Source organism: Thalassophryne amazonica, chromosome 14 (assembly GCF_902500255.1).
Source record: "Thalassophryne amazonica chromosome 14, fThaAma1.1, whole genome shotgun sequence".
Classification (NCBI taxonomy): Eukaryota; Metazoa; Chordata; class Actinopteri; order Batrachoidiformes; family Batrachoididae; genus Thalassophryne; species Thalassophryne amazonica.
The window spans coordinates 18,730,542-18,751,901 of NC_047116.1; the positions used below are offsets into that span (position 1 = coordinate 18,730,542).

Here is a 21,360-nt window from a genome sequence, read left to right on the forward strand (position 1 = left end):
CAATCGATCCTTGTCGCAATCATCCAACGTTTATGGAAGTAAATCTGTGACGTTGGATGATTGAGACACGGATCGAGTTTTTTAGGCTGAATATTTAGATGCTAAAAAAAATTAAACCTTAAAAATTCAAATTCAAACTCTGATGGCACAGATTTCCTTCCATATACCCAGGCAATGTCCGGCCGTTTGATTTCATAGACATTTATGAGTGCGTCCCATCTGACAATATGGTTACTAAGCAACCTCCCATCCCACTCTGCTTTGATATACACTTAAGTCCATATTATTTGAACATTTCCTCGTCCCCTTCTGCCTTGACATTCAGTTCCATAAGTATTTGGACATTATCCCATCCCACTTTCCTTATTAGGTGAATGCTTGCTTGGTTAATTGTCTTTGATTATAGCCATCAATAGAATCAAAGACAGACTTGAGTCACAATAAAGCCATCTTTAATCTTGTGTGTTGCCAAGCAACAGGACAGTCATAGGCGGTCATACCCACACATGCACCTGAATTTTATGATTTTTGTAAACTGTAAATTGTTTTACTTGTCCATTATGTTTAATAGCTACTGATACAAACATTTCTTTCATGACACTAAAGTTGCTTTTTTATGTGTTTTGCATGTATTCCCACTGTTTGTCTCTGTGTGGCCTGTCAGTCTTTGTGTGTGATGGCGTACATGTCACAGTGCGGGAGAAGCAGCGTTTTGCGATGCTCTTCCAGTCTGTGGTCCTCCCGTGTCATTACCACACGCCGTCCGTTCAGACTCCTGTGGTGCAGTGGTGGTACAAGTCCTACTGCCGAGACCGTACACGGGACTCCTTCACCTTGTCTGAGTCTCTGGGTGTCCACGCGTCCGAGCTTGGAGCTTCATCGCAGCTGGAGTGCGCTGACAGCAGACGCACAGTCCGTGTTGTGGCCTCGGCGCAGGGACCCTCCATCACACTGGCTGAACACTACAAAGGCAGAGACATCACCATCATAAACAGTAATGCACTCGTCATTTTCCTCCTACCATAAGGTTGTGACTGTAAGAGAAAGAGTGGCTGCAGCTGTTTGACTGTTCTGGTTTTGTGTTGACCTTTGCACTGACTCATGCACAGGCAGGAATTTGATTGTTCTTAAGGTTTCCTGTCTTTTAAATAGTCCTTTTTTTGTTTTTGTCTCACAAGCATGCACTAAACTCATGATTGCTCATGTGTTGGCTTTTTATTTGCTGCACACTCTTTATCGAGTTTGAAGAACTGTCACGTTGCTTCAAACACATGTAAATGAGACCAGTCTGTTGTCGCTGACGGTATTATGCCAAAAAACAGTGACTCAGATGCTCCTTTTTAGGTCCGTGGTGGTGGTGTTGTTAGGAAATGGTGAACAAAGGCAGTTTCCAAACAAAAACAATGCCATGGGGCTCCACACTAGGGGCGCTGTTTCAAGCTCAAGTAATTATAAAACAGTGTTTCTTTAATTACTAATTAAAAATCTGTATTGAAAGATAAGATAAATAAATATACCGTGCCTGCACCAGCATAGTGCTCCAACTAAGACATTCATTTTTACAAATAGAAAACAACAGCGACCTGCTTTCTGTAGAGGAGTTTTTCACAGTGATGTGCTTTTCATCTCTTTGCAGAAGCAGACTTGAGGATCGGGGAGCTGCGGTGGGGCGACAGCGGAGTTTACTTCTGTAAAGTTGTCATTGCTGATGATGTGCAGGGGCAGAACGAGGACCACCTGGAATTACTTGTGCTCGGTATGAAGTCATTTGTGTCACGTACATAGAGCCGGATTATGATGATCTTTTTCAAAAATACTCAGTGGATCATGATTCACTGATCTGTGGTTTGAAAGCTACAGTGAGCTCACAAGTTGTGAAGTATAAATAATCATATGATTTCAGTCACATACAAAGCCACATGCAAATTCCTGCCAAATTCTGAAGTTGACTTTGGCCAGACTTTGAATCGCGCCTTGTTTGTCTTTGGTAGTAGTTAGTGTTGGCCACAAAATAATCCAGAGACCAGGAAATGCTAAACAACTTGGGTGGAATGTATTGGATTCAGAATGTATTTGATGGCATTGCTACATTTCATAGACATGAGAAGACGGCACGCCAGTGTCAAGATAAAGAACCTCAAGGCCAATTACAAAAAGGTAAAGGATCACAATTGAGTTTGGATTCTTGTGCAGGATGAGCCGGTGTCGCAGACTGAACGGTCCCCCTTAAAAATTGGTCCGCCCTGCCTCCACTGCGCATGCGCCATTTTGTAGCGTCAACAGCCTGTTTCACAAAAAGTCTCTTCACCCAAAGCGATCAAATGAATTAATGGGATTATTAACTATCAGGTGACAAGGTAAACCCTCTTAAATCATTCTAAAGTCAGTTTTAAGCAGAAACGAGGCGATAATCGCTGAAGCTTTGAAATGACAGACGCTAAGTGAACGTAACAGCTAGCAGCCCATGTAGCTGCGGCGCTCTGATCACTTTCTCCATCTTTTATGATGAAATAATGCTGAATTTGGAAAGGATTGTTGTACAAAAGCTTCAGATATCGGTCGCTGAGATAGATGATGACTGGAGTGCAGTTTTAAGCAGAAACGAGGTGATAATCTGTGAACCGCGGCTAATGACGCATCCACAGTGAAGGCAGGCCGACTGATTTTTAGAGGGGACTGTTCGGTCAGCGACATCGGATTTGAAAAACAAGGGAATGCTATCCGACAAGAATGCATTCTGGATGAATCCCGCTTGAGCCAGCTTCCCAACACCCAATCTGAACCTTGGTCTGCCGCTCAGAAAGATATGTTTTGTTACATACAGACAGTGTTGTTTCGGTAACATAACTTATTTTAAAATCTGACATTTTCCATCGCAACACAGTGGTGTGCTGCTAGTGCACCTGACTTACAACCCCCCCCCCCCAAAAAAATGGTTAGGATTAGGGCCACAACTAAATGTGAGTGACAAAACATGAAGCGGTCAAACCAGCACAAGTGAGACAAAACCTGGTTTATTTTTTGTGATGTTTTTGTCTAAAATAAAATAAATCTTTGGCACAAATCTATAGATGATCCATGACTATGACATGAAAAGACGTTATACTGTGTTACAATGATTGAATCATCAAATTTACTTCAACTTATCTTTTCAAGTTCACTCAAATTGAAACTTTAAGGCACTACGAATGCTAACTTTTTAAAGTTCAAATAGAGTCTTTTTCAACCTAATGGTGCATTCACACCTTGACGAGGAGGCCGAGCAGGCAATAAGTAAATGTGAGTCGGGAAATGCTGTTGTTTGTTGTGGTCCCGGAAAATTTTTCAGCATGCTAAATCTTGGATATTCATGCTATAATGTTCATGCTACTGCTACGTCAACCCCATTAGTATGCTGTTACTGCTGCGTTCGTCTCCGCTGGCCAACATTGGAGGCTTGACTGGACACGCCACCTCCTCTGGATCACTTGGGCATGAAGATATCTAGTGCAGCAGATAAGGAGAAAAATACTTCAGTTATACAAAGAAACATAAAATTTGGCACACTTGCTCACTAGGACCAACTCTTTTGAAAAGTTTGGATAGCCACGCAAAATTTCAATATGGCCACCATTTTTTCAAGATGGCCACCAGTTGTACCGATTTCCGTCATTTTTTGGGTATACATATAAAAAAATACACATTCAAGTGTTCCATTCCTGTTCCACTTTGCAGAACAGTTAATTTAATAAGTCAGAAGTAATATATTTTTCATTATGATGAATTATATTTAACAAAATGACCATCGAGGGACCCTTTTGCTATGAGAAACATCTCTAAAATCCCTTTCGCGATAGAAAACTTTCTTTTTTGTTTGTCTGGTAAGAGAACTTGGTTCTAGGATTTGTATTGCTATATATGATGCACAAATGTATGGTGGTAATAAAGAAGATCACAACAATGCATTGAAAACTCCAAATTATAAAGCTGGAATTTTTGTTCCATTACGGCGTTGACGTATCCTAAATTATTTTGAATGCAAGAGTTGTGAGATACCTATAGATGCAATCTCTGCCTGTCATGAAATATTTTCAGAATTTATGAATGAAAAGATGGACTATAGATATCTAGGGAAAATAGAACTGATTCAGATGTGCATCATTGTGACACTGGCTCAGTTTTGCAGTTACAAGCTGGTAAATATGCACTGTATGAGTGTCAGTCTTGCCGGACAATGATTTGATTTAATGCACCTTTTGGAAGAAAAATATATTTACCACTTTCACTTTGTGCTATTTTAATTGTATTCTGTAAGTATAAGCAAATGAAAATCAATTAAAAAAGTATGAGCTCATTTATGTGGCTTGTGGGTTTGCAGCTGAAAAAAAACTTCAGGCCAGATAGGAAGAAGATGTGTCCTTTTCCAAAAGACATTAGCCTGACTAACTCAGCAAACCCATACAAAAATCATAAGCTCATTCAGGAGACAGCTTACAGGTCACGTTTGCAATTGCACAAAGCTGTACAAGCTAGTCCAAGCCTGTAGCATTTGCACCTGCCACGGCAGCCAGAGTTGCAGCCACATTTGGTGAGTTGTTCACGACTCTGCAATTGATGAGTTAGCTGTCCAGTAGACCGTCCACTCATCACCTGCTTTCTCCCAGCCCCAATCAGATGGACTCTCTGCTTCTGGCTGACGTAGTATTGCCTGAGCCCATATGCATCCTGCCTGGTATGCTGCACGTTTGGTGTGTTGAAGCAGAGCTGCACTGGTAGGAGGGATGGCTTCATACGACCTCTGCTTCCTGGCAGACAGGTCAAGTCTGGCTTCATCTACACTGTCAACAGTGCTGGATCTGTCATACATGAGAACCACAAATTTCTCTAGAATCTCCATGTCTGCATCCTCAATGGACAGAGGGTACTTGCTCAGTTTAGAAAATACTGGGGTAGCCTCTGGGAACATATCCCAAGTTTGCCAAGCTGTCTTCTTCCCTTTGTTTGTAAAGGCTGAGACCACATCACAGCCAGTGAAGGCATGGAAGAATGGCATTCCTGTGGCCCTCTCTTGGCCTACATAGTCTGACAGGTTGTGGATGGGAATCCAGCGAAGGCTCGAACCTTGACCGAATGCCAACCACAACTGCTGCACAGCTGACACTGAACCCCATGCTGAGTTTCACAGCAGTGAAGTCACCACTGTGCCCTGGTTGTGCACTGACATTCACTCCTTCCAACTACATAGATCACTAAAACTACTACTAATGATCAGAAATGTATGTGCTAGAATGACTGTCATAGAACATTCTCACTTTTTAGAAGCGAATATTTATTTTCAAATTAAATATGACAAACAACTAATGATTTTGACGGCCATATTGTCAGCCATCTTGTTTCATGTGTGCTTTTCCAAATTTTAAGAAAAAAACACAATGCTTTTGCCAACTGACATTGCATAGGCTCTATAAAACCAACAAAGAAACTCAAATATATGGCCAGGAGGGCATAATTGACGTGATCAAAACTTCATGGCGGCATCTTGAAAAAACAGCAGCCATCTTGAAACTTTGAGTGGCCATCCAGTGAAAATGATGACTTAACCTATGAAGAAGATGTGTAGAAAATTTCATGTTTCTTTGTATAAGTGAAGTATTTCACTGACTAAATGAATTTATCTGCTGCACTAATCTAGCAATATGAGGAAATGTGAAGGAATATGTAGAACCTGTCTCAAGGATGCACCAGTAGTAACTATTGAACAGCGTCCTATAGTAAATCGATGGGCTATTCCTAAACGTTGAGGTCCACAAGTACAATGCCACGCTTCAGTGAGCTACTTCAGCTTGCGTTGAAGACAGGAAATTTGGACCCCTGGAGTGAGCCTTCTCTGGCTTTTCAGAGAGATTTTTGAGAATCTGCTACATCGGACAGTGTCAGCCACTTCATATCATAGTGCGAATTGACCTGAAATAACTATGAAATGACATCAGACTAATTGGATTATGGGCAGGGTGAAACTTTTTGGTGCATGGAATTAAATCATTATATCCCGGCTAACTATTTTTTTGGTTTGTTTGTTAGTTTGAATCTGTGCATTTCCTTCATAGTGTTGGTAAAGACTTTAGGAACTGCTTCCTTGTGTGGTGTGTGTGTTCATGTCTTTACATTCCAAAGGCTCTATACAAGAGCATCCATAGGAACAGCCACATTGTCTTTGCTCTTTACGTGGTGTTAATCCTCCGTGACAAACTTTTTGTTGAGCTGTATCTTTAAGTGGTACACACGTACCATACGTTAGACACCCTGTGATGTTGTGCAGACTTATTGATAACAAGGAATCACATGTATTGTTCCAGAACCGTGTATCTTTGCAGATGATTGTGCTGCATTTGTTTATTTGGAAGCATTTGTCGGCGTTGAGTTTGCAGAGCTTAAACAGCTACTGTAGAATGTTTCACTGTAAATTATCATTCGGACATGTTCGTGTTCACATCTAGTGAAAGAAATTCTGGGAGCTATTGTTGGCAGAAATGCACACCCGTCCTTAAACTGTTACTATGGCAGTGCAGTTTTCTGAGTAGACCGGAGCACTTGGAGAGCTGCCGCTGTAGACGTGTAGAGCGAGAATCTGAAAGAGGCCCAGCCAACTGTAACAGTGACTGTAAAGCAATCAGCAAGTTACTCAAAATGCTGTTTTGTCTGACTGTAGTTGTCTGATACGATGCGCATGCTGTACTAATGTCTGTTCATATGTGCAGCTCTCCTCTGGTGTAATCTGATTATCACAGGTGAGATGGAGCTGTGTGTGTGTGTGTGTGTGGGGGGGGGGGGGGGGGGGGGGGTCATAAAATGAGTCACATTTTTGTGACAGTTTTTTTTATTTTATTGTTTCTAACCCTACCCCTTCCCCTAATCCTGACCATAACCAAACCCTTCCCCAATCCTAATCCTAAACCTACCCCTTCCCCTAATCCTAAACCTACCCCTTCCCTAATTCTAACCATAACATAACCTAACCCTACCCCTTCTCCTAATCCTAATCCTAACTCTACCCCTTCCCCTAATTCTTACCATAACCATAACCTAACCCTTCTCCTAATCCCAATCCTAAACCTATCCCTTCCCCTAATTCTTACCATAACCTAACCCCACCCCTTCCCCTAATCCTAACCATGACCTAACCCTTCCCCTAATCCCAATCCTAACTCTACCCCTTCCCCTAATTCTTACCATAACCATAACCTAGCCCTACCCCTTCCCCCAATCCTAGCCATAACCTAAACCTACCCTTTCCCCTAATCCTAACTCTACCCCTTTCCCTATTCCTAACCATAACCTAACCCTGCCCCTTCCCCCAACCTAATCCTAGCCCTACCCCTTCCCTTATTCCTAACCATAACCTAACCCTGCCCCTTCCCCTAATCCTAATCCTACCCGTAACCCTTAACCTACCCCTTCCCCTAATCCTAACCATAACATAACCCTTCCCCTAATCCTAATCCTAATTCTACCCCTACCCCTTCCCTTAATTCTAACCATAACCTAACCCTACCCCTACCCCTAATTCTAACCCTCTCCCTTCCTTAACCCTAACATCAACACCCCCCCATGTCACCCTGCATTTCATGATACCGTCACGAAATGAACCAGTAGATTAATTTATTTTTCGTGATGCCATCACGTAATGGTGTTAGATTGGTTTGGGTGGGGAGCAGATACACCAAAAGGCTGCTGGTTTTCTTTTTCTTTTTTTCTTTGCAATGCTACAAAGTTGCCAGTGTGGCCTTTCTCAGACAGCTTTTACTGCAGTCTTTACAAACTTTAAGCTCATGTTTCTCCCACATTCTGCAAACCTGTGTTCGGGTTAGGTGGTTGGGGAGGCATGGGGGCGGGGTTGTGCTTAATTTTTAGCTCACTTTCACTGCTCCTCTTGCCATTGCAAAATCTTATCCTGGCTGCACTCCTCCTCTATTCATTTCCTGGCCTTCCATGTTCTCCCTGCATCATTTGCTCCTTCCCTCCCTCCCTCTGAGGGGTACATAACTCCTCGGCTCTCTCAGGTTACTCACTGTTACTGAGCTTCTTGGTATGTAGTTGACTGCCAGACTAGCATAGGAAGATTACTTTTTAAGCAGAAGGGAAGGGTATGCTGTTTTTTTTCTCTCTATAGTCCGTCGACTCAGCAGAAACTGGAGCCCGACTGTCTGTGGGGTCTTTAGTGGATCCTTGTGGTCAGACAGTGATTGGTCTGTTCTTTAATAACAGTCTTTAGATGCCACTAAATAAGTATATGTTAAAGCCGTGAAGATGAACACCTGCAGCTGCACCTGCTGAACACTAAAGTAAATGCTGCTGTTCTCTTTTCTGCATCTTACATAATAGTGACTGACTCAACTTTTATTTTTGTGCTTGTGTATCTGTTGTATGAAGCACAAAACAGACACTGTTTCCTGATGGCAGACCTTGAATAACCTTTTTAATGAGTTCTTGTATTAATTGGTGTTCTGCATTCATTACATGCCCCAGTGCAGTCTTTGTCCTCCCACACTGAATAACTTGGTATGGCTCTCTTGGTGTGTGTCCATGTGTGTACCACTGCATGCACAGGCTTTCAATCATGTGCAGGCTTTCAGACATGTGCAGCACATCATTGGGCATAGGCTATGTGCAGACTGTTGGGCCAAATCTGATTTTTGGTGTGTCCAGATTGTATTCACGTTGCTTTTTGAAGGTCTAAACAGTAATTTAAAAAATGAATAAAACAAAACAAAAACCCTCATAAAATCTGATTTTTGCAGAATTGATTCAAATTACAATTGGAGATGGTTTGAAATGTAATTCTCTTGGGATGTGTCTCAGCTCCGATACTCAAATTTGTTCACTTGCAGTGCATCCGGAAAGTATTCACAGCGCCTCGCTTTTTCCACATTATTTTGTTATGGACTTTTTCCAAAATGGATCACATTCATTTTTTTCTCAAACATCTACACACAATACCCCATAATGACAATGTGAAAAGTTTTTTTTTTTTTTTTTTTAGAATTTGGCAAATTTAGAAAAAAAATACAACAACTAAGAAATCACACGTACTTAAGTATTCACAGCCTTTGCCAGGAAGGTCAAAATTGAGCTCAGGTGCATCCTGTTTCCACTGATCATCACTGAGAGGTTTCTGCAGCTTATTTGAGTCCACCTGGGATAAATTCAGTTGATTGGGTATGATTTGTAAAGACACACACCTGTCTACATATACGGTCCCACAGTTGACAGTGCATGTCAGAGCACAAACCAAGCATGAAGTCAAAGGAATTGCCTGTAGACCTCAGAGACAGGATTGTCTGTAGGCACAAATCTGGGGAAGTGGCCTCCATCATCTGTAAATGAAAGATGTTTGGATCCACCAGGACTCTTCCTAGAGCTGGCTGCCCATCTAAACTGAGTGATCGGGGGAGAAGGGCCTTAGTCAGGGAGGTGACCAAGAACCCAATGGTCAATCTGTCAGAGCTCCAGCATTCCTCTGTGGAGAGAGATGAACCTTCCAGAAGGACAGCCATCGCTGCAGCAATCCACCAATCAGGCCTGTATGGTAGAGTGGCCAGATGGAAGCCACTCCTTAGTAAAAGGTGCATGGCAGCCCACCTGGAGTTTACCAAAAGGCACCTGAAGGACTCTCAGACCATGAGAAACAAAACTCTCTGGTCAGATGAGACAATGATTGAACTCTTTGGTGTCAGTGCCATGTGTCATGTTTGGAGGAAACCAGGCACCATCCCTACAGTGAAGCATGGTGGTTGCAGCAGCATGCTGTGGGGATGTTTTTCAGCAGCAGGAACTGGGAAACAGGTCAGGATTGAGGGAAAAATAAATGTAGCAATGTACAGAGACATCCTGGATGAAAACCTGCTCCAGAGCGCTCTTGACCTCAGACTGGGGCAACGGTTCATCTTTCAGCAGGACAATGACCCTAAGCACACAGCCAAGATATCGAAGGAGTGACTTCAGAACAACTCTGTGAATGTCCTTGAGTGGCCCAGCCAGAGCCCAGACCTGAATCCGATTGAACATCTCTGGAGGAATCTGAAAATGGCTGTGCACCGACGCTTCCCATCCAAAATAATGGAGCTTGAGAGGTGTTAAAAAGTGGAATGGGAAAAACTGCCCAAAGATAGGTGCACCAAGCTTGTGGCATTATATTCAAGAAGACTTGAGGCTGTAATTGCTGCCAAAGGTGCATCAACAAAGTATTGAGCAAAGCGTGTGAATACTTATGTACACGTGATTTCTTAGTTTTTAATTTTTAATAAATTTGCAAAAATTTCAAAAAAACTAAAAACTTTTTCATGTTGTCATTATGGGGTGTTGTGAGTAGAATTTTGAGGGAAAAATGAATTTACTCAATTTATGAATAATGTTGTAACACAACAAAATTTGAAGTGCTGTGAATACTTTCTGGATGCTCCGTCCAGTGTGACACTTAACCATAATGTCAAATACAGAGCGATGAACATGCTGGAATTCATGCTGATCAACATATTTTGTGACGTATACACCAAAGCAACCCAGATAGACAGATATCGTATTTTCTGGCACATCTGTGTAAAAAATGCCTATTGAAGAGGTAAAACTCAAGTCGAACCAGAGTAAAAGCTGCACCTGTATTATCTGCTCTTTAATTTTGGATTTTTGTGAATTGTTGTGGACTTTATAGCTTTGGCATTTATTCCTTTATTATTAGAGTTTAGGGATGGTGGTGTAGTGGTTAGTGTGCTTGCTTTCAGTGTAGAATATTCCCAGTTCAAACCCCATCTCTGCCGCATTTCTCCAAGTAATGTGGAGTTGTGTCAGGAAGGGTATCTGGTGTAAAACTTATGCCAAATCAACATGCAGATCCACCTTGGATCTATTGTGGCGACCCCGAATGAAAACAAGGGACCAGCTAAAGGGACTTACTACTTTTATTTTGGATAGTAGTTTGAATCCTGAGAAAGTCCTGTATAAATAGCTATTATTCTTATTCTTATTATTCATAACACGTGTGATTTTCATTATATAAGTCGCACTGAAGTATAAGTCAAAAGACATCCCAAACTAGTTAAAAAAAACCCACAACTTATACTTTGGAAAATACGGTATGCAGTGACTGGTTGTGACGTCCGGAAACACAAATCCACACTGATCACTTGCAAATAACAGTGTGGACAGTCTGTGTCAAAGATCTGATTTTAGTAAAGATTCAATTTGCCTGGAGTATGAACACTGACTTACACGGGCCAAGGACAAGCAACCTAATGTTACATTTAAAAAAAAGTTCTCGGCCTCCCCAGTGAACAAAACTATCGCAAGGCTCAAGGTGTGACCTTCTTCTGCAAAGGGATAATGAAGCTTGAACATCAGTGGACCAAGTGCACAGACAAACATTGCTCAAATTACAGTTTGATTGTGTCTGGGGTGGATCCCAAATGACCTTTTTCATTCATGGAGCAAGTGTTGAGATCCTGTTGTCAAGACCCGGGTCAGTAGCCAGGAAATTCAACATGACCTTGACTTGTTGGCCTTAAATAGGACCCATGTCATTGTTTTTTGTCCAGGTTTGGTCGTCAATCAAATATATGCCTGGAAATGGATTAAATTACTCATAAGTGTATCTTGCTGTAAAACACCTAACCCTTTACTCACACAGTGCATGGCAATCAGCCACTCTGCCCTGAATTTTGCTAATTTGCCTTAGCTTTTGCGCTTTTCCTGCTTTCGCCGCCAGCCTTCACCTGTACTGTCCCTCTCTCTGCAGGCAGGACAGCTCAGCAGGACGATCTCCTACCTGAGTTTGATCTGGAAATTATGCCAGGTATGGCTCCTCACCTGCACGTTTGGCTAACTGGTCACCTAATGCTGCAGTATTTTACGCTCCCTGACCAATCAGAACTCTTAACTAACAAAACGCACATAGAAATCTGTGCTTACGCTGAACTACCATCTGATCTTTCTTACTGTTAGAACAAAGACAGAGATTAAGCAGCTGTGTTACAGGATTAATTGGTGAATATGTGTAAAACCGCAGACTGTACATATACTGGACAAGACCTGCGTGATGTCACCGTTGGTTTTCTATAGAGATTCGGAACAGCTGATAAGAAGCGGAGATCTGGGTGCCACCATGTTGGCAGCAGCGGCAGACTGTGGGTGACTTTGGTTACATCACAGCAAACCTGTAAATGGATAAAGGGGTAGAGCGTGGGTGGTTCGGTTGTCTAATGAAAGAAGTCTGACCATGCCCCTATCGCCAAGTCCGAACCACCTAAGCTAACAGGCTAACCTGTTGCTGCTGCGTCCGCTGCTTATTAAATCATAGTTTTGGGGACTGTGCGGTGGTTCTCTTAATAGTTTGCTTTGGTGTGGGCATTATATATTATGAGTCACTTATTTTCTCAGTAATTGTGCATTAAAGGGACTAAACAGATCAGGCTACCGATAGCTGCTAAAAATGCTAACGCCATTAGCATACAGCAATAAATAGGACATGAATTTCACTCAGTGCAAATATTGTAGCAGGCGCATCTTTGATGATCCTTTAGGATGTTTCACCACTCAACAAGACATATTATTCCAGGTGTTTCTAATAAAATGCTCCAAATGAGACAGAGCCCTCAATAACAGCTAGCAGCCACATTGAGCTGACTTATAGACTTTACGAGAGTCAGGATCGGTTCACCCGCTGTCACTCGAAGGGACCACACCCTGAATCATGCATAACTTTATGACTTAAAATGTCTTAAACTAAAAAGTGAAAATAAAATTTACCCCTGTACAGTTGTCATGGAGGGGGAAACTATCCATAGAGACCTAAACTGTTTATTGTACCAGGCTGTAAACATGTTTATTTCTACTCTAAAGATAGACCTTTTAACATCGAGTTGAATGGGAACTTGTTCGCCTTTGGAGCCGACGTCAGGTGGCCAGTGAAGGAATTGCATCTTTTTTCTTTTTCCGGGTGGGCTTCATCTGAGACCATCGAAGCTTCCCGCTTGTATAAAATTGGCAAATCTGTGATTCTGACTCACAGTTCTTAATGAGTACATTGGTGGAATGTGGTTTTTGTGCTCTCTGAGAAAGCGTGTTATTAGGTTGCTGTTCAGATCTGGGTATGTGATGCTTGATAAGATTGGAGGCTTCTCATTTTAGTGCTCTGTGGTTTTAGGATACCCCACAAACATCAGCATGGTTCTGACTACTGAGGACTTTAGACTTTCTCATTCTGTGTTGCCATATTTGTATCACACAAATAGAGAGCTGCAATGGGATTGGGTCCCACTGGGACCCGCGGGACCCAACGCAAATTTGGAGGGAGCAGGTGGTCAGAACTTTGCTGCTAAAAAAAACCACTGCGGGAACGAAAGCAACAGGATGAATCAGTCAACAAAGGAGAATATTGTAAAGACTGCGGTGTCCACACACGACTTTCATCTTAAATAGAACGGCTTTAATTAAACAGGAGCAGCGGCCATAATAGGAGCGAATAGGTACACATACAGAGAGACACACAGCGCAGCGAGTTACCGTGGCTGTGAATATGAATATGGGAATATGAAGGCGCCTGTGGGGACCTATAACATTTGTGAGTATGATGTGTTGTAATAATTTCTCTGGGAACTACCACCTTATCATGGTGGAAAGGTTTATTTACCCCGGGGTCTTGTTCACGAGTGAGGGGTCAGTGGAGTGTGAGATTGGTTGAAGAATCAGCGCAGCAGGGCAGTATTGCATTCGCTCTGCAGTACTGTTGGGACACAAAGGGAGCTGAGCCAAAAGGCATAGCTCTCAATCTACTGGTCAATCTTTGTTCCTTTTCTCACCTATGGTCATGAGGGTTGGGTCATGACCGAAAGAATGAGATTGCAGGTACACTCACAGAAATATTTAACCCTAAATTTTAAGATTTCTGCAATTTTATTACATGACAAATTCCCATTTACTTTTTTTTAGATAATTGTAATATAAACCTACCAAATAAACCTTACATGATGCATATTCATTACTGTAATAAATGCTATTTATTTGACATGCATAATCCTCAGCTTTATGTTAGTATTAATAAAATATAATTACTCTAAATCAATAATAATGACTATTTATTGATTTAGAGTAATTATATTTTATTAATACTAAATACATAAAGCTGAGGATTATGCATTTCAAATAAATAGGATTTAGTACAGTAATGAATATGCATCATGTAAGGTTTATTTGGTAGATTTGTATTAAAATTATCTAAAAAAGTAAATGGGAGTTTGTCATGTAATAGAATTACATAAATCTTGAAAGTTAGGGTTAAATATTTCTGTGAGTGTACAAGCAGCTGCTTGAAGCTCAGTCATTCATGAGGAGCTTGGAGTAGAGCCGCTGCTCCTTCACATTGAGCCAGCTGAGGTGGTTTGCCATCTGGTAAGGATGTTCCCTGGGCACTTCCCTAGAGAGATGTTCCAGGCACATCCATCTGGGAGGAGACCCCAGGGAAGACCCAGGACTAGGTGGAGAGATTATATCTCCACACTGGCCTGGAAACACCTCGGGATTCCCCAGTCAGAGGTGTTAATGTGACCCGGGAAAGGGAAGTTTGGGGTCCCATGATGGAGCGGTTGGCCCCCACGACCTGATCCTGGATAAGCGGTTGAAGATGTATGTATGTATGTATGAGTTGTAATGAGTCCTGCTCTAGTTTATCTGTGTGTGTTTTCCAGAATGGGCGTTTGTTGGGTCTGTAGTCCTGGGCAGCATCTTGTTCCTGCTGCTCCTGGGCATCTGTTGGTGCCAGTGCTGCCCACACTCCTGCTGCTGCTACGTCCGCTGCTGCTGTTGTCCTGACACTTGCTGCTGCCCTCGACACTGTGAGTCTGAAACCTTAAAACCTTCACTGTGAGCTTCATTTACTGTCGATGAAATGTGTCTGGAAGGTTAAGCATTTCATTGCTCCTGTATTCAGTGTATGAAGCGGGGAAGATGGCAAAGACTCGACAGCCTACGCAGGTTCCTGTGTATCCTTACTACATTCCTGCGGTCCCCGGCATGGTTCCTCTTGCTCCTTCTTCCCATGTGGAGCCAAAGGTTTCTTCTATGCCCTCAGTGGAGAATAACGTGACTGGAGGTGAGTGTTTGTCAGAAGAAACTTGAAGAACTGCGAGTAAAAACTTCAGTTTAATGATTTAGTGTTTGCACAAATATTAAATAAAGTCTACAAGTCCAGAATTTAAACATATATTACAGTAGATGGTGAGAAATTTTTAGCCTTTGTATCCACTCTTTTACAGTGACAAAAAAAAAGATCGCCTGTTTACCCAGTGGATATCACCGGCTAAAACAAAAATGCAGGAGACAGCGTAAGAACTGTGTCAGCTGTCACTGATTAACCAGGGTGTACTGAGATGAATGAGTTTCTGCCAACTTTTGGACTGGAGGCCTGTGCACACTAACTATCATTAAGGAAATATGTTGCAAAAGTACTGAAAAGCTTATTAGTATCAAATAATTTATAATAAAGAGTGCTGGCCAATAAGAGATATCTTGTTCATCTGCACTGTCCCAGCTAACCCAGCTGTACGTGGGTACCAACCTTAGCTGGGGAAGTCAGCTGTGATGGGCTCATGTCCCATCCAGGTGAAGTTGTAGCGTCTTATGCACTTTATGCTGTAGTATGTGGGAATAAGCTCCAGCCTGATGGGTCTCGGGGACTTCCTTAACGTGTGTCTCTACTTTTAACCTTTATAACCGAAAGCTTTAATAAATTGAATAATGTTGACGGCGATGAATGTTTGGTCTCCAAAGTCATGGTGAAACAAGGTCAACTTCCACTGCATTCTGTGATGTATGTTACCCTGTAACATGATAACTAAGCATAAAAGATGGTACAAACTATTCCTTTTAAAATCTGTATTATCTCAACCAATAATTGCATCATGTTTTACCAAAATTGGAGCAACTTTAAGTTTTGACCCCTGTACAAACTGAAATTGACCTTTGTCAACATTCTTGCTGTTATTGAATCATAACTCAATAACATTCAGTCATAGAGAGTCCAAACTATACCTTTTTGGAATCTTTATGATCAGATGAATAATGTGGTGTACTTTTCAATATGACTGGAGCATTTCTCTATGTTGATCCTTCTGTAATCCTTCATTGATTGGCTATAGTTGCCACTCTGGGATGGCTATCATACGTTTTTGTTTCGACAATGGTACACTGACGCTCGATTGTAAGTGTTGTTTAGTCCCCTTTAAGTGGTACTGAAAACCTGCTTGACCCATAGACTAAACGGTTTCTTCTCGACCCCAACAGGTATCACTGATATTATTATAATGAACATTTTATAGCTTCTTCACAGAATATTGTGTTTATATAGTTACTGACCAAGTTGAGCTATTTTCAAAGAAAGGCTATGCAAAGGTCACCAATCTTTCAAAGGTTTCTGGCCTATCCCAACATGCACCACTGTCATTAACGTGACAAACATGTCTTGGATTCTTTAGGTGATATTGCCTTTATGTCACTACTAACCAAGTTGGTCTGTTACCACAGAAAAAGATATGATGTAAGTAAATCCCTTTGGTTGCGCCCTGATTTTCACTCAAGGTCGCCACAGCAGATCCGAGGTGGATCTGGCATAAGTTTTACACCGGATGCCCTTCCTGACACAACTCCATATTACATGGAGAATGGGAAAGGGTAGGTTTAAAGTGGGAACCTTCTGTGCTGGAAACAAGCGTACTTAACAGTTTAGGCACCACCCTTAGAAAAGTGTATAATGTAAATTTGAGTAATTTGACAGAAGTAAAAGAAAATACCTCTATTACCTCAGGTTTTATCAACTCAATACAACTTAAAAAAAATTCAAGTTCTGTGTTGCATATGTATTTTGATTGCAGGACAATTTAAATTACTGGTTAAACTGACTCTTGTGTTTTCAGTTTGATTCAACTTACAATCTGTGATGTCATTAACAAAACGCACGACCGTTGCATTCAACCGAAAATGGACACTAATGAGATTGAAGTTTAAACCAGGTTGCAAAACACCTTGCCACATTCAGTCCGGGTTTGATCTTTGTCATCATTTAAGTATTTCAGTTTTGTGTTGGACACAGGTACTACATTGCCTGTGAGAACACGCAGGTTGTGATTTTGTTGGTTGTATACTGGCTTGTGCATCCCTTCAGCATTAATGACATGACTAGCCCTCGTTTCATCTATCGTTAACTCACCCCTTTGCTCTGCAGTTCTGTCCCTAACCTTAAGAGGAGGCACATTGCCGTCTGACCCGCATGCTTGTGAATGTAACATTTTATTTCTGTTTGAGTTTGTTTGCTAGTTTTTGGGCAAACATGCAATGCAACTGTTTCTGTGTGTGCTTGCATGATTATGTCTGTGTAGTTCCATATGTGTGTCCACATCCACAGTGCGCAGTGGTTATCGGCTGAAACCCAGACAGAACCAGGACTCAATGACAGTTCTGTACTACATAGAGAAGGAGCTGGCTCAGTTTCCCTCTACCAAGATGGCTGCACTCCAATGTAAGCCTGCACAGATGAGGCACTTTTCCGTGATCCGTGCGACAGTTGGATGTGTTTATGTCTCCTATTTGTATGCATGCTTTATATAAACCAACTACCACCTGTCTCTATTTAATCATTAATTTTTCCTCATCTCCGTGACCCTTAACTGGAGTCACATGTTGGCCATAAGATCTTTCTCTGATAATATAATGTTGTAAAAACAATAAAAATCCATTGTATCTTCCAATCAATTCAGTTCAATTCATGTATATAGCACCAAATCACAACAGAGGTTTCCCCAATGCATTTCACAAGGGTAAGGTCTAACCTTGCCTACCTCCTGTCCTGAACAAACACATTGGCAACAGTGGTAAGGAACTATGTCATTAACATGGAATAATGAATGCACCTCACGATCACCCACAGTCTACCACTGCAGATGAGAGGAATTCTGCTATGATGACCGGTGTCGCCGACCGAACGGTCCCCTCTAAAAATCGGTCCGCCCTGCCTTCACTGCGCATGCGTCATTAGCCGCGGTTCACAGATTATCACCTCATTTCTGCTTCAAACTGTACTCCAGTCATCATCTACCTTAGCGACAGATATCTGAAGCTTTTGTACAACAATCATTTCCACATAAATTCAGCATTATTTCATCATAAAAGATGGAGGAAGCGATCAGAGCGCCGCAGCTACACAAGCTGCTAGCTGATGTGTCGGTCAATTCAATGCGTCACAGAGTATCACCTCTTTTCTGCTTAAAACTGACTTTAGAATGATTTAAGAGGTTTTACCTTGTTATCTGATGGTTAATAATCCCATTAATTCTATTGATTGCTTTGGGCAAAGAGACTCTGTTTTAGACAAGCTGCCGAGCTCCGAAATGATGCATGTGCAGTGGAAATCAAGAAAAAAAGATTGTGGCAGTCAGTAACGGTTACTTTTTAGACCAAGCAGAGGAAAAAAATATGGAATCACTCAATTCTGAGGAAAAAATTATGGAATCACCCTGTAAATTTTCATCCCACAAATTAACACCTGCATCAAATCAGATCTGCTCATTGACATTGACCCTATGCCATGACATTGACCCTATGTGTCTTTTTGCAAGGAATGTTTTTGCAGTTTTTGCTCTATGGCAAGATGCATTATCATCTTGAAAAATGATTTCATCATCCCCAAACATCCTTTCAATTGTCCAAAATATCAACATAAACTTGTGCATTTATTGATGATGTAATGACAGCCATCTCCCCAGTGCCTTTACCTGACATGCAGCCCCATATCATCAATGACTGTGGAAATTTACATGTTCTCTTCAGGCAGTCATCTTTATAAATCTCAATGGAAAGGCACCAAACAAAAGTTCCAGCATCATCACCTTGCCCAATGCAGATTCGAGATTCATCACTGAATATGACTTTCATCCAGTCATCCACAGTCCACAATTGCTTTTCCTTAGCCCATTGTAACCTTGTTTTTTTCTGTTTAGGTGTTAATGATGGCTTTCGTTTAGCTTTTCTGTATGTAAATCCCATTTCCTTTAGGCGGTTTCTTACAGTTCGGTCACAGACGTTGACTCCAGTTTCCTCCCATTCGTTCCTCATTTGTTTTGTTGTACATTTTTCGATTTTTGACACATATTGCTTTAAGTTTTGTGTCTTGACGCTTTGTCTTCCTTGGTCTACCAGTATGTTTGCCTTTAACAACCTTCCCATGTTGTTTGTATTTGGTCCAGAGTTTAGACACAGCTGACTGTGAACAACCAACATCTTTTGCAACATTGCGTGATGATTTACTCTCTTTTAAGAGTTTGATAATGCTCTCCTTTGTTTCAATTGACATCTCTCCTGTTGGAGCCATGATTCATGTCAGTCCACTTGGTGCAACAGCTCTCCAAGGTGTGTTCACTCCTTTTTAGATGCAGACTAACGAGCAGATCTGATATGATGCAGGTGTTAGTTTTGGGGATGAAAATTTACAGGGTGATTCCATAATTGTTTCCTCAGAATTGAGTGATTCCATATTTTTTTCCTCTGCTTGGTCTAAAAAAGTAAGCGTTACTGACTGCCACAATCTTTTTTTCTTGATTTCTTATAGTGTTTCTTAAAGCCAGAATGTTGCCATTTGAAATGACTTAAGTTTTGTGTCATGTCTGTGATCTGCCTTTTTTCTACTAAATTAAACAACTGAATGAACATCCTCCGAGGCCGGTGATTCCATAATTTTTGCCAGGGGTTGTATGACCCCACAGCTTGTGTTTTTCATTGTCACACCTGCCTGTTTCTGCATGGACACTTCTACTGTTCAGTATCAGATCTCCTGTGTTTGACTTTGGACTGTCCCAGATTGTTGATTCAGCCTCTGAGGTCCAGGCACTTACTGGCGCATCTAAGTGTACTTCTTGTTATTTTTCTGTGACTAGATCAGCAATGGAATGTCACAGAAATTTCGTTTGACCACTTCCTGAAACTACAAATTATGAGCTATAACATACATCTTTTCTCTAGACAATCTGTGACTGACAGCCAATCCCAGAGGCTGGAGAATGTCGCTTGGGTATGTTTCCTTTCTGTCCCTGTGAGAGGAGGCATTCTGGCTGCTGTGTTTGATAGTGGGAGAGCTTCACTGTAATGCAGCACTAAACACTCATAAACTTTGAATAAGTGGTCTCGTTGGCCTGCAAACACTTTTTAATTTTTAATTAGTGTTACAGATAAAGAAATTGTGGGAAAACACATGATGCTACATCTTTCCTCATGTGCAGCAATTTATTATTATTTTTTTCAAGGCAGCAATGGACTTTTTTTGCATCAGTTTTCTTCATTAATGGATTTTATTCTTCCAAAATTAAAATATACAAATATACTGTTTTAGAATGTTCCAGATCTCTGCTGTGCAGTTCACAGTGGGTGGTGCTGCTGCACTGCATGACACATTTATTTATTTATTACATCTGCCAACGAAGTTGGGCGGAGGTTATCTTTTCACTGTTGTTTGTTTGTCTGATTGTGAACAGCCTAGAACCCACAATTTTTCATATATCGTTATGAAATTTTTACAGAGGATAAACATTATGATAGCCAAGAACTGAGTCAATTTTCAAGGTCAAAGGTCAGTGTCAGGAAAAATCTTTGAAAAATCCTGATCCTTTAACATACAAAAAAAAAAAATTCATAACTCTTTCCAAAAAATTTGAATTGCTTTCATATTTGAGAGCGTTATGTACAGTAGGATGCCATCCTTTATTGACTGACAAAGTTTGATTCGGATCTGATCTGGATTACAGATTTTGTAGCTATTGAAACCCCCATTTAACGGGTATTTTATATCTTAATCAAATCTGCCACAATCACTCTCATATTTGAAAGTGAGGTTCAGACTGGCACCCACTATCGTCTGACAAAGCTTGATCCGGATCTGATCCGTGTTGTGGATTTTGTGGACATTTGAATTTAATATTGAAAAGCCCATTTGATGTACATTTTGCGTTATATCACAAGCAAAGGTGCCTCAATCATTCTTATTTTTCTGTTCTGGATTCATCTACACCACCAAAATTGGATGGAGGTTTCAATTTTATTCCTGTTTACTTATCTTCCAGTTATCAGTTGGAAACCAGATGCCCAAAAGCAATGACAAATTGTGCATAGCAGAGATAACAATGTTCTGTGAAAATGATGTGAAAAAGAATTCAGAAACCGAAAAAGTTGGAAAAAGAAAAAGAAAAAACAAAAGAAAACTTGACAAAACCACAAAAAAAAACTTGATTCAAGTGCATGAACTAAATTCATACTCCTGGCATTTGATCACATCTAATTTAGCTTACAAAAACC

The 21,360-nt window shown here is 41.2% G+C and overlaps 1 protein-coding gene across 1 annotated transcript in view; it reads left to right on the forward strand.

Moving 5' to 3' along the window:
- Positions 1–21,360, forward strand: part of LOC117524133 (immunoglobulin-like domain-containing receptor 2) — a 63,630-nt gene that overhangs the window by 7,465 nt on the left and 34,805 nt on the right. The window contains exons 2-7 of the mRNA XM_034185864.1: positions 665–994; positions 1,637–1,756; positions 11,768–11,824; positions 14,715–14,861; positions 14,957–15,118; positions 17,426–17,539. Of these exons, the coding sequence (XP_034041755.1) occupies positions 665–994; positions 1,637–1,756; positions 11,768–11,824; positions 14,715–14,861; positions 14,957–15,118; positions 17,426–17,539 (930 nt within the window). The remainder of the gene's footprint in view (positions 1–664; positions 995–1,636; positions 1,757–11,767; positions 11,825–14,714; positions 14,862–14,956; positions 15,119–17,425; positions 17,540–21,360) is intronic.